Genomic DNA, 14,669 nt, shown 5'->3' with positions numbered 1-14,669 from the left:
TCAAAGAATCTCATTTCATAATATTAATTTGAAAGCAATCTTTATGGGAATTAAAAAAATATTAAATTAAATTATGAATATATATATATAATTTAGTTTATAAATAAAAAAAGTTAAATATTATAATATTTAATATAATATTTTAGTAAAAACAACTTATGGGGATATCTTTAAATTATTTCATAATCATACTTTTAAAGCAATTTTCTGATAGGATTCCAATGTATGTTCCCTATAAGAGAACCTGAGACACACGAGGACTGATTAAGACACCTGAGCTTTAACAACAGTGATGATAACTGACCAATGATCCTTCAAAAGATTTAGATTGACAAACGATCAACCTCATGATTCTCATTAAAGAGAAACAAAGCTGCTTGATGAGTCTGTTTTTCACTCACAGCATCAACTGTTTCTGTTTAAACATGAATCACTGTAATGGACACATGGGATACTACTGGTCTTCTGGCCAACAGTGTTATTAGTATCATTAAGATACTATTATAGTTTTTATTAATCCTTTGAATCGGGTTATAGTTTTTATATTTTCCATCTTCCATGCCATTTTTTATGTCTATAATAACCCTTCTGATGATCTCACCAGGCCTCTTAACTAGTTTAACCAGCTTCATCAGAGAGAACAGATTATGAAGACCACCTCAAAAAACAAATAAGACTGATGTACAATAGATTCTCAGTATAAAATAATTCAACATCAAGGTCATGGGGTTTATTTCTATGAAACACAGACATGTGCACCATAACTCGATATGAATCACTTTGGATAAAAGCGTCTACAGAATGAATGTATAAACGATAATTAGCCTGAATGAGTCTGAAATGAGCCTAGAATGACTGATAATGAGCTACAGAGAAATGAAACCAGTGAACCCACCTGTTACAGATTTAACAGTACAACCATCTGTTCTGTGATGAGACATAAATATGAAGAATAACATATGAACAAGGACAGATCTGTCATCATCTCCTCACCTCGTGATGTTTCTTCTAGAAGGAGATGTTTAGCTGAATGTCCATGATGCTTTTTTCGACCGAAAGTGATTTACTACAACAATAAATTAATTCATTCAGAAACACTTGTTATTAGCGACACCGGTGGCCGTTAAGTGAACTGCAGCCAGCAACTTATTGCTCGTGCTTGCGCTCATGCACACGCTCTCTATAGTGGCGCGAGCGACCAAATCAGTCACACAACATTCAAGAGACTGAACGTGATTCAAGGCTCTGAAATTCTTTTTCGTTCTTCGCTTAGAAGAAAAAATTGGAAATACCTTTGCAGTGAACATCCCGACGCCGTCCACGCTGCTGAGAGCGACGGTTATATGAATATTTAAATATATACCGCGCGCGCTTTCCTCTCAATAACAAAACAAACACAACAAAAGTGACAAAAGCATCTGATCATAGCAATGTGGATGTTTACAGCAGCGAAATTCACCGGCATCATGTCGACAGATCAGGTAGGCTAATTAAAATTACACTGTTATGATAGTTTGATTAGACTCTATCGTTTGAATTAATCCATTTTCTTTGGATGAGATACTGACATTACAGTAGTACAAAATGGCTCTTTCGACATTATCCTGAACGATCGTAATTCTGAGTTCGTTTCATTTTTAATTAAACTTAATAGAGAGGCACTCGGGAGCGCGCGTAACCGTCGCGTCCTTTTGAATTTCCTGGCAAAAACGTCCCGAAATTACATTACATAGGCTATAGCCCCTTTAATAACATAATTTAATTTTCAATTGAGCATTTCAAATTTAACTTGAAAAGTGTGTTAATTGTCTGTCTTTAAAAGTAAATGACACTGATAATATTCTTTGATATCTAATGCAAAGACGTTACATTTATAAATTGGCAGCGGCTATTTGCACTAAGTGAAAATAGCAATTTACACTAAGTGACAATTATTGACTATATTGCTATTTTCACCTAGTGTAATTAGCATATTCAATAGCAGCATTTTCTTAGCAATATACTATTTACAAAAAAGTATCAGTTCTTTGCAATAAGAGTAAATAGTAGGCTAATTAGATGTTATTGATACTTTATATTGGCAGATACTATTTGCACCTCAGTATTTTTGTACATTAACAGGATGCAATAATATCATAGAGTGTAAATGATTATATTTATTAAAATTATTAAATAGATGCTGCCTTATTGGGAGAATAAAAACCCTCCCTACACCTTCCCCTAACCCTACCCAATAAACACTTTTAATATTATTAAACACTCGTTCGCAGTTTATTTCCACTTTTAGAACATTATTTTCATTTTTATTGAAAATACATGCGAGCTCGGCAAAAGGCGGATTTGAACCCGCGTTGATCGCGTTAATAGCTAGATCTACGAGCTTTACTCACTACTGCTGCGCCACTGAAGATGTTTGAATTCTGTGCGTCTTTTCTAAAACTTGAGTGGCTCAACCAGACATTGGTGGGCGGAGCTAGTGTAAATAGCGTTTGCCAACAAGGGATGATATTTGCACTTAGTGTAAATAGACACTCTGTTATAGGTTTGTCTCAACCAAAAAAAGAACTAATTATAACTATAATATTTGTTCTTATAGTATAATATCTGTTCTTGGTTTTGCCTCAAAATATTGACAAACATTATAAGCAGGTCTTTAGGGAAAAATAAATCATGAAAAATTTCTAAATATGAAACTGAAGTTCACGTTTATAAGCTCAGAAGAATTCAGCAATAATAATTAAAAAAACATCACTAAGCATGAAACATCTCATAAACCAATATAAACAGAGCTCTGTATAGAATTAATCTATATTTCATTGCAAATCAGTTCATCTCAACCTTGAATTCAGCGTATTCAGCGATTTAAAAACACTTCACACATGAACAGAACAGAAGCATCATTCAGTATGAATCAGTGATTCATTTGATTCATCAGTATAAAGCTCACAGACACGTGGCTGCTGTCATGCTCTTAATGCACCAATTTTCTCTTTTCTCTTCCTCCTGAGTGCTTTCCAGTTTTTTATCTAATCAAAATATATTCACTGCACCTCTCTCTATCTCTCTCTCTCTCTCTCTCTCTCTCTCTCATGTAAAGAGCTCATTGGCAATTTTTCCAGCTAACTGATAGAACACAGCGGCCTGCTGCCAGTCTCTGTTGCCATGCCGACAGTTGCCGGGTAAAGGTGTGTTTACGGGAACAGTATGTTTGTTGTGATGGTTGGTTTTAAGTGAACGTTGATTAATTGCTCTGATAACACAGAGTTATTATCCATCAATATTGTTCCAACCTGCACTCTTCATTTCACTCACTTTATTGTTCTAAAAAGTAATTATTTTCTGTTGAAAATGTTTCTTCTCTGGAAAAAGGTCTTATTTTAAAAAGCTATGGAGTCAGATCTGACTCGATATGAAGAATAAATAAATGTTGTTGAATGTTGAACACAGAAGTATAGGTTTTGCTTTGGACACGACTGATTCAAATCACTCTTGTTTAATGATAGATCATGTGACTCTCTTTAGCGAACCTTTAAAAATAATGTTTTACTTTTTTATATATATATATTGATTATTTTTGAAAATCAAGTTTTGCCTAATTTTTTTACATTTTAAAAACTTAAAGGAAAACTTAAAATAATAATAACATTTTTATTATTTTATTAAAACTAAAGTATCATTCTTTCATTGTCATTTTTTTTAAATGCTAAAAATTACATTTTTATTTTTTCATTATTATTTTTTATTATATATTTATTTTATTTTATATTTAATTTATTATTAAAATAACAGTTTTATAATTTTATTGAAAGGAAAATATTCTTTTATTGAAAATATCCTTTTCATTGTATAGTTTTTTTACTAAAATGCTAAAAAAATACATTTTTATTTTTTCATTATTTTTGGATTATATATTTATTTTCTGTTTAATTTCATTATTAAAAAAACAACAACATTATTATTATTTTATTGAAATTAAAATATTATTTTCATTATTATATTTTGATTCTTTTTTGAAAATCCAATTTTGCCTAATTTCTTATTTTTATTCTATTTAATTTTATTATTAAAATAATAACAATTTTATTATTTTAAGTCAAGTATCTTTCTTTCATTGTCATTTTTTTAAGTGCTAAAAATTACATTTTTATTTTTTCATTATTATTTTTGGATTATATATTTATTTTATTTTATATTTAATTTATTAAAATAACAGTTTTATAATTTTATTGAAATGAAAGTATTCTTTCATTGTCATATAGTTTTTTTCTAAAATGCTAAAAAAATTACATTATTTTTTCATTATTATTTTTGGATTATATATTTATTTATTTATTTTCTATTTCATTTCATTATTAAAATAACAACAATTTTATTATTTTATTGAAATTAAAATATTCTTTTCATTGGTTATACAAACATTAAGGAAACATTCCATTCTATCATTCTTCAAATATTATGGGAATGTTACTTTTGAACATTCCATGAATGTATAAATAACGTTTTTGGAATGTATATGTTATGTTCCCTCAGAAGCCGATTGGTGGATTGTGTTTGGTTTTCCGTGTGTTTTATTGGGCTTCTCATCTGTGTTTCTGACCATATATGAGTGAAAGCGTTCCCTGGTCTCTCTTCCCCAGCATATGACCCACAACCCAATAAAACTCCAGTGAGGATGAAGTCAACAGTTATATTTATTGCAATTTTATATACAAACAACCCTAAAAGGCACTGTTTAAATAAGGATATAATGATTTTCCTTTTGATAACTAACATAGGTTGAATATAGCTTAGTTTGAATTATATATTAAAATTTAGTACAATGTAAAAAAGGCCACATGAAGGATATTTTTCACCTCAGCAAGATGGGGCCGTTTCGTTTTTTAAAAGTACCTCTCTGAGAAGAAAAAATTTGCATATCTCCGTCACAATGTAATGAGACAAAAAGAGCATGTGAAAACAGGAAGACATCCTTGAGGAATACAGCCGAACATCACTGCACATCCATCATTATTCACACAAATCAGTTAGAAGAAGGTTCAAAAGAAAGAAAAACGACAAAAGAAGATATTGCATGAAAGAGGCTGTATTCAGAATGGAGTACTAGCATACTGTGCAGTATATACTGCGTACTGCCTGCGGTTTTCAAAACAGTATGCATTGTGCAACAATAAACATTTTTATTTCAGCAGCGTCTGCTTATCCCAGAAGGCATTCTGGCAAGGACTTCTCTCAAAGTCAAGAATAAACGTTCTTTCAGTAAAATTAATGCAAGTATGTGTAAAAATGTCACTTTTTGGTGTCGGATCAAATGATGATTCAAGAAAAATCAAACTCTGATGCATTTATCACAATGGAAATGGAAGGTCAAGTGCACTGCATTGTGGTGTAGAGTTTTCTGTGCTCATTTTGGCAACTGTAGTATGTTGTAGTACATACATGTAAATGTAGTATGCATGCAGAAAACTCATACTGTGCACAGTATACTGCAGAAGTAGTATGGGTAGTATGCTATTCTGAACACAGCCGGAGAGGTCAGATCATGTGGACAGTACTAATGCTCGTTATGCCCACTAGAGGTCAGTGTGACTTAGTTATTTAACATGAATTCAATCCACAAACTGAATTACAAGCATTTCTCAGATCTAACCACTTCTAGTGAAGGTTTGTCCAATTTCTGAATTACAGTTCCCAGTTTTGTAGTTTTGGCTTGTAAAATAAAGAAAGAGTGAGGCATAACCATATTTCCCTTACAAAATCCATTTACCATATAAATACTATGGTATATGAATATGGTAGTCATGAAGTACCACGGTATTTAGGGATGCACCGATATGAAAATTGTGTCTGATACGATAATTCTTTATATTTGAAAGCCGATAACCAATATATTAACCGATAAATCTAAATCAAAATTTTTATATAGTTTTATGTATTTTATGTATTTTTTTTTACGTAGCCTATATGACAGACTTGCTCTGCACTGCTGTATTTTCCTTTTTGAAGTGTTTTTTAAATCATATTCCAAGCAAATCAAAACCATCATGGTGGACAGTGCGCATCTGAAATTAACATATATTGTCCGATACCGATATGGTGGCCGATATATCGTGCCATCCCTAAATTACCATCTGAATCCATCACTGTACCATGGTACTACCACCATAACTTTTTTGTAAGGGTTTGACAGGTTGCATAGATTCATAGCAGATATTCTGGAAGACGACGTATCTTTAAAAGGTTATATTTAAAGTAAGAAGAAAGTCAAATTAGTTTTTTCTCACCGTAGAAAGATTTGAGATTTAATTTCTCAAACCGCTCTCAGCTGCCAAACGTTAAAGCCCTTTCTATGATCAGAGCAGCTGCGTTTTTCACAGTCTCGCACAACTGGAATATCAACAAAACCGTGAAATACTAGCTCTGTTCAAAAACCTAGTGAGCTGCCTACTTAGACAGCATTTTAAGGGATCATAGGAAGGCTAGCAGCAAATCGCTTGGGGGATAAATCTATATAAGATGGTGCTGAGGTGAGAGAAATTATAATAAATAATTAAACACTTAATAGTATTAAGTTTATTGATTTAATTATAATCATTCAATTTTATTTTATTAGAATTACAATGGACTATTTTATGTTTGTTTTTATGCTTATTGCATAATTTTATGCTATTGCTTCATCATAGCAATGTAAATGTCAAAACATAACATTATTTGTGTCGCATCCAGAGGTGCTGCCTATCTAGTGCGTGTCAAATCAGTTCAGACTGGATGCTGTCTATGTAGACTCACTAGGTTCTAGAACAGATTTTAACATCTTGTTTTGTGTCTGTTGCCGCTCTGAAAACATATGATTAATGCGATTATGTTTTTAAACATTCATAAAGTTTAGCTGAGATACAAACCAATAAAATGAGAAAGAATAAAAAGGTCAGAGCTATGAGGAAAACAGAGAAATCGTCACTGAATGGCTTTAGGTTTTGGCCGTCCGTGTCTGAACACTGACCCGTGACAGTCTGTGATGGAAGATTTGGTTTGATGTCCAGTGGTCCGCCGTTACGCCAGCAGCCCTAGTCGCTTGACCTTGGCCGACAGGAAAGAGTGAATGATGAAGACGATGGTTTTAGGGCAGGAGTGAAGGTCCAGTTGCTGAAAACCAGGAGAAAGGAAAGAGCAAGGTATTAAATGAGAGACAAAATCACATGAAATCTAGATCAGCATCTCAGTTGTTTCGCTCAGATAATGTTAAATTAAATAGAGAGAAAAAATGAACTATTTGCTGAAGTCTCCTGCTTCTCCTGAGAAGAGAGATCTCAAACTGCTCGTTCTGGCCAAGTTAGAGATCTCAATATGAACATTTTCTTCTAGGTAGGAGTAGAGCTGCACAATTAATCGCTAAAAGATTGCGACCTTGATTCAAACACCCACACAATCTCATTCCGAAATGACAGTAATTCCCCTGTTTATTAAACCTTTGACAAAAACACATCAGAACATCAGCTCTGCGTTTGCGCTGCCGCTGATCCAGAGAGAGCCGTTGTCATGTATAGATATGAAACAGCTTCACAAACTGTCTTTTCAACCACACAGTATCATTATTTCTGTCTTACAATAATTCATATTATCACAGAAGTACTGGGGTGAAAGTTTATAGTTTGGATATAAACACTGATGTCTACAAAAGCGATCAAAATAGAGTAAATCACCTTTTGAAAGTAACTTGACGCTTCAAATAATGATTGTATCGATTACATCGTTACGCCACCAGGAGGCGACAAGTAACTTAAAAAATGTCTGTCATTGAATCATTCATTTTAAGAGATTCGTTCAAAAACACAGATTCATCCAGTAATGAAACAAATGAAGTATTTGAGTGAGTCATTGAATCATTCATTCAAGAGATTCGTTCAAAAATGCTGATTCATCCAGTAATGAAACAAGTGAAGTCTTTATGAGTGAGTCGTTGAATCATTCATTTAAGAGATTTGTTCAAAAACGCTGATTCATTGCAGTATTGAAACAGATTCAGGCTGTTTCTCAGTTCCAAGAACACAGAGAATGGACTTGCGTTCTCGTGGAGTCCGGTCTTGCCAGGCGACCTTGAAAGAACGAACTCGGAAGGACGCAAAGACATTTGAGAATTGAGATGTGCTGCGATCTTGTTGCTCAACTGATCGTCCCAGCATCTTATAAGTGGCTAAAGCACAATAAATACAACATCACAAAGAAATGTCATAACCTATTAAAAGATTTCTTTCATATTATTATAGACATTGTTTTCATATAATTTTATATCTTTTTATTTTACCGCGTGTATTTATGAAAATGAGTAGCCTTTGTGTTACGTGCTTTGTCAATATTAAGATTCTTTTTTATATTCCAATAAAAATACTGCAGGCTTTCTTCAGGTTATCACTTTATTAAAATTAAGCAAAACAAACTTTCATGAGCCATCACGTATATGCAAGCTTGTAGTGAGAATCTCATAAGTGAGAACGAGAACTTTAAAGCTTGCAGGCTTCCGTATGTCGACCGCCCGCAGCGTCTTCTGGGATTTTTAACGGTTCGATTCTCTCAAGTCTGCATTCGATGCATCCTCGATATCAAGAACACATCCGGGTGCTTTCATGCGTCCTCTGTTCTTGCGTTCTTGAGTATTGGAACTGAACTTCGACGGTTGATGATGAATTAGAGCAAGATCGCTTAAGAATGCATATTGAGAAACAGCCTAAGTTTTTATGAGTGAGTCATTGAATCATTCATTCAATCCAAGTTTTTTTTCAAATAATTCAGATTAATTAATTGGTCGTTTAATAGACTGCAGCAATTAACATTTTGTCAGAACCTCTAGTAAATTACATGTTATTTTGTTTAGGTGTCTGTTCAGAATCTTTATTTGAAATTTTTAAAAAGTCGTGATTCTCAATTTATCCAGAATCGGGCAGCTCTAGGAAGGAGTAAGCAGCTTTGTAAAGGCAGAACAAATCAGGTTAAAGGTGAAAGAAAGTGAGCAGGTGAAATGTGCAAAAACGTCTCTCACGATCTCTGCTTCTGGGCCTCCGAAGTCGAGGAACATCATGCGGACGCCGTCGTCTGAGGACATGCGCAGACGCTCGAACGGCTGCTGGAGAAGGACGTTCTTCCTGACGCCGGCCTCCTCCGTAAACAACAAGAAGCCTTTGTCTATGTGAACGCTCAACATACACGACTTCCCGTTCCAGCTGCACGCTACAAAACACACAGGATGATTAGCTTTAATTAGCTAGTAAAACATTTTTTGTTCATTTAAATAAAGCTGAAATTAAATATAAATATTAGATTTGAAAAACTTTTGCCTCGATGAAATAAGTTACTAACTGGAAATAAATAAAAACTAAAATTGAAATAAAAATAAATTAAACCTAAATAGTAATATTTAAATAATAATAATAATAAAGCTGGCAAACACATAACAAAAATTAAACTAAAATTAAAATGAAAACAAAACAAAAAAAATTAATAAATAACTGTAATAGTATCTAAAATTAAAATTTGACAAACTACAAACATAAATACATAAATATATCCCTCATTTGTAAGTCATTTTAGATAAAAGCGTATGCCAAATGAATAAATGTAGATCTAATAATATATGCTAAAAACAGTATATTTTTATATTATAATTTCTGCACCACAAACAGTACAAATTATGCAACAAAAATTTATAACAGAAGTATGTCACTCTGTCACATGACGTCGTTAATTTAGTGAGGGCCAGTTATCAAATATGAAAAAAAAAAAAAACAGTGTGCTCTGGTTTTCAATGTATGCATAAATAAACAAATCACTGCACAGTATGCATACTGCAGAAATAGCATGAGTAGTATGCTAGTGGGCTATTCATAATTTTAGCCTATAGGGTTACAAAAGACAAAAAAAGATGGTTTAAACCTTCAATCGGACCTGATGGCACGAGGAGAGATCATCACAGAAACAATGGATTGCTAACATCTCATACTTTAATAGTATTTATAGCACCTAACTTAATAAAACAGGTTGTGTGACTATGTGTCACATGCCAGTGATTATAGGTTGCCAACCCCTCGTCTAAACACACTGGAGTGCAGCACATCACTGAACCAACAGAGGGCGATATGAACCCATACAAACCCATCAGCCACAACTCATTTATTCTCATTCTGCTTTGAACATCTACTGAAGATTCAGTGTGCTTCAGTGACTCAAGCGGTGACCGTACCCGTCGTGACCTCCTGTACGAGCTCTGCGGCGCTGTGACAGCCCTCCACCAGCAGGTGCGTCCAGGTGGACAGGTCTTTAGCCGTGTCCACTCTGAACAGATGCGTCTCCACTCCCTGCTTAGTGCCCAAACGCAGGCCAAAGGTCAGCTCAGAGTCGTGTAGTGACGAACTCTTACCCGGTCCAGAGTGAACCAGCCTGACGGACAGAAACACAGCAGATATTAGTATACGTACTACTCAAGTCATTAATAATCTACTTGATAAACTGTACAGATGTGACTCTAAAATATGATTGGATGAGACATGTTTGCCTAATGAATCACAGAATTGTTTATTGTAATACTGTCGTTAACTGTTTTTTGAGAAAACATCAAGAACGAACCAAAACAAAAAATTCCTCATATATATATATATATATATATATATAAAAATATAAAAAATATATAAAATTTATATATTTATATATATATATATATATATATATATATATATATATAAATAAATTATATATTTTTTCTTTATTTTTATAATATATATATATATATATATATATATATATTTTTTTTTTTTTTTTTTTTTTTATATCTATATTTCCAGTCATTTGTGATATCAAGATAAGGATTTTTAATTATTTCACTCACAAAGAGCAAATTCCAATCAATCTGATTCCAGGTTATGAAAAGTCATGGAAATAAAATAAAATATCTATAGTAAAATAAATTAGTATGCTCAATGTTGTGTATAAATTGATAGCACTATGGATATTATATTTTATTTCCATGACTTTTCATAACCTGGAATAACTTCTAAAATTCCCTGATATTTTCTGTTTTTCCATGACATAGGACACAGCTTTTATCATAGATTTATAATAATTAATATATTATAAATTTATCATACTTTATCAATATACAATTACTATCGTGCCTGCATCAATGTTTTACCGTGGTAAAGTCCCTGTAATGTGTGTCCTCTCATTTTAATGCTCTAGTATGCAGTGTGTCTGTGTGTGTGTGTGTGTGTGTGTGTGTACCTGGTGGTAATTAAAGGATAGCTCTTGTCTGGGCTGTTGAAAGTCTCTTTGCTGTCGGGCAGAGATCCGTACAGCAGTAGATCTCTGTCCGTCAACACCGCCAGTATCGGCCGCTCTGAACCCTGACGACACACACCATCATCAGACTCTGCTGCAGGATTTCTGTCTCTCTCATCTCATGGTGTCTGTGTTTCTCACCTGCTCAATGATCCAGCCGATGTGACTGACGTCCAGGCTCGGCTGCAGGGCTTTCAGCTCGGCTTTGGCGCTGGTCAGTAATGCTGCACTTCCTGTCTGGATGGCGTTGTACCAGGCCTGAGCCATGGCGTGATCTTTAGCCCGCAAAAACACAGACTTCTTTCTGTCTGATGATACCACCTCAAAATACCTACAGAGAGAAAGAGCAAAGAGTAGACTTTACGTGACAAGTCCTCTTGTGGAATATTGCTTTTAAATAAGCATAATACCATAATGATCTTTATGAACAATTCTTCTGCCAACTAATATAGTTTATTAGTCAAACTGTAGGATGATTTTGGTGCATTAATGTAGAATGAGCTGACAGGAGGTTCATCCAATCAGAGCCGGAGCCATGCAATATAAATTAATTTTGTTATTGGCTCGATTTAAACAATGGCCAATATTACAAATCTATAAGATACTTTTTGTCATATGCATTATATTATATTATTTTATTATTCAAAAGTTTAGGGACACAAAGTTGATCAAAAGTGACAGTAAAGACATTTATAATGTTACAAAATATTGTATTTCGAGAATGATTTCTGAAGGATCATGTGACACTGAAGACTGGAGTAATGATGTAAGTCCTGACATAACAACATTAAACTCTAACTTATGTCTCCCTATATTATTCTTGCGAAAATAAATAAATAAATAAATAACACTTAATTTCAACATTTATTTATACAGTCTGATGCAAAGCATGCTGGGAATTAGAAATCTGCAACTTAACTCAATCATATAGAGTTCACCTTGCTACAATGAAATTTTGAGTTCATGCAACTTTTTTCTAAGTACAATGAACTTTAATTATTATTTGTGTGAAACGAACTCATTTAATTTAATTAATTTCACTGTTAAATTTTACAGTGTGCTGAAAATTCAGCTTTGATCACAAGAATAAATTACAGTTTACAATATATTCACATAGAAAACATCTATTTTGAATTGAAATATTTCACAATATTACCATTTTTTTCTGTATTTTTGATCAAATAACTACAGCCGTGGCGAGCAAAAGAGACTCATTTTTAAAAAATTAAAAAATTGTACTGATCCCAAACTTTTGAGGAGTAGAGTATATTATCATATTTATTATTATAAATCTATATAATTGTCTTTTTTTTTTTTTTGCATGCTAAAGCTAATAAAATAAAACACAAAACATTTGAATGTACGAATGCAATGAATAGCTATTTGGTTGTTTTGCAACCTGGCATAGAAAGTGTTTAATGTTTGAACTGGATTAAGTCCTGATGTTATTATCATTTCATAATGATATGTCAGTAATGTGTAAACTCTGGCGGTGTTTGTACCTGTCCTCTGTGTCAGGCGGACACTGTTTGCGCGTCACATGACACATTCGGAGCGGGAGGGTCCTGGTCTCTTTAAGCGCCGGGTCCGTCTGCTTCTGCGGGGTGGCTGGAGGAGAATCAAGCACTGGGGGTCCCGTCGTAGATCCGCCCTTAAAAAACGCTGACATCTCCTTAATGTACTTCACTACAGGAAACAAAGAGAGAGAGTCATTATTCTTACTGCTATTTTCCATGGTGAAACAACAATAGCATGCTGATAGTAAACACTTAATAATGGCTAATATTTTGTAAGAATAGTATGTGAAACAGTTTGCATGATGCAAACAAACATTTTAAATAGTACCATCTGTACTGTTGTAACATGACCGGAAATTAAGATTTTTTTTGTATTTTTTAAACTTTTTTTGAATGCATAAATAAAATGAAATGATGTAACTCCAAAAATGTCAAATGCATTACGTCAGATATTCTATGCATACTGTGCACAGCATGCACACTTCAAGATTAGTATGCTATTTTGAACATAGCTTTGGACTTTTTGTGGGCACAACCCACTAAACACTGAACTCTTGATGATTAAAGTTGAACATCTGCCCACTGATTCAAAAACGACCAATAAAGCAGCTTCAGATGAAAGAGGAAGAGGAGTTCTGCACCACCAAAAAAAAAATCATTTCCTTTAGGAAAGTATTGCTCAGTGTGTTCAGTGCCGTAGACCGTCTGTTTCCACTGAAACTTTAGACCAGAGTCAAGATCAGACAAACCACTGACAGATTCTGACGCTTTATTTTTACATGTATTGAAAAAGACAATGCATAATATATGCATGCTGCCAGAAATAACTAGAGGAAACGACATTCACATAAACATCTGTGCTTGAGGTGAAAAAAATACTTGTGTTAAATGCTGAATATTTTAATCTGTTCTTAAATAGGCACATATACTCACTATTTAGGGATTTCAAAGCTACAAATGCAAATTGCATAAAAAAATAATAAATGTTCACATAATGTCATTTCTCCTCATTTTATTCAACAATTTCAGCCTTTTGACCTGCAAAGGCTGACATTCAGAGGCTGAGGTTAGTCGTATGATAAAATTTAAAAGGTGAAAGTTCACAGCGGTGTAGTACAATTAAAAGGTCAAAACACCAGCCGTTGAATATATATATATATATATATATATATATATATATATATATATATACACTATTCCTATAATTAGGAATTATTCACAAGAATGAATTTGACTGTGAATTTGAGACAAGACATTTAAAGAGAGTGTTGAAATTATGAAACTTGAACAGACAGACATAAATGGATGGATGAGTAGATAGGTGGATGGATGGATGGATGGATGGATGGATGAGTAGATGGGTGAATGGATGGATGGATGGATGGATGAGTAGATGGGTGAATGGATGGAGTAGATAGGTAGATGGATGGATGAGTAGATAGGTGGGTGGATGGATGGATGGATGAGTAGATAGGTGGATGGATGGATGGATGAGTAGATGGATGGATCGGTGAGTAGATGGATGGATGGATGGATGGATGAGTAGATAGGTGGGTGGATGGATGGATGGATGAGTAGATGGATGGATGGATGATGGATGGATGAGTAGATAGGTGGGTGGATGGATGGATCGGTGAGTAGATAGGTGGATGGATGGATGGATGGATGGATGAGTAGATAGGTGGATGGATGGATGGATGGATGAGTAGATAGATGGATGGATGGATGGATGGATGAGTAGATGGGTGGGTGGGTGGATGGATGGATGGATGGAGTAGATAGGTGGATGGATGGATGAGTAGATAGGTGGATGGATGAGTAGATAGGTGG

The 14,669-nt window shown here is 33.9% G+C and overlaps 1 protein-coding gene and 1 long non-coding RNA gene across 2 annotated transcripts in view; both read right to left on the bottom strand.

Moving 5' to 3' along the window:
• The window catches only part of LOC127513950 (uncharacterized), a 200,981-nt gene that overhangs the window by 23,628 nt on the left and 162,684 nt on the right, over nucleotides 1-14,669 (bottom strand). The window lies entirely within an intron of this gene.
• Nucleotides 4,674-14,669, bottom strand: part of snta1 (syntrophin, alpha 1) — a 27,865-nt gene continuing 17,869 nt past the window's right edge. The window contains exons 3-8 of the mRNA XM_051896191.1: nucleotides 12,825-13,008; nucleotides 11,464-11,653; nucleotides 11,266-11,387; nucleotides 10,232-10,428; nucleotides 9,035-9,222; nucleotides 4,674-7,143 (exon numbers count right to left, since the gene is read on the bottom strand). Of these exons, the coding sequence (XP_051752151.1) occupies nucleotides 7,051-7,143; nucleotides 9,035-9,222; nucleotides 10,232-10,428; nucleotides 11,266-11,387; nucleotides 11,464-11,653; nucleotides 12,825-13,008 (974 nt within the window). The 3' untranslated portion in view covers nucleotides 4,674-7,050. The remainder of the gene's footprint in view (nucleotides 7,144-9,034; nucleotides 9,223-10,231; nucleotides 10,429-11,265; nucleotides 11,388-11,463; nucleotides 11,654-12,824; nucleotides 13,009-14,669) is intronic.

Source organism: Ctenopharyngodon idella, chromosome 6 (assembly GCF_019924925.1).
Source record: "Ctenopharyngodon idella isolate HZGC_01 chromosome 6, HZGC01, whole genome shotgun sequence".
Classification (NCBI taxonomy): domain Eukaryota; kingdom Metazoa; phylum Chordata; class Actinopteri; order Cypriniformes; family Xenocyprididae; genus Ctenopharyngodon; species Ctenopharyngodon idella.
This window is presented reverse-complemented; position numbering and strand designations above follow the sequence as displayed.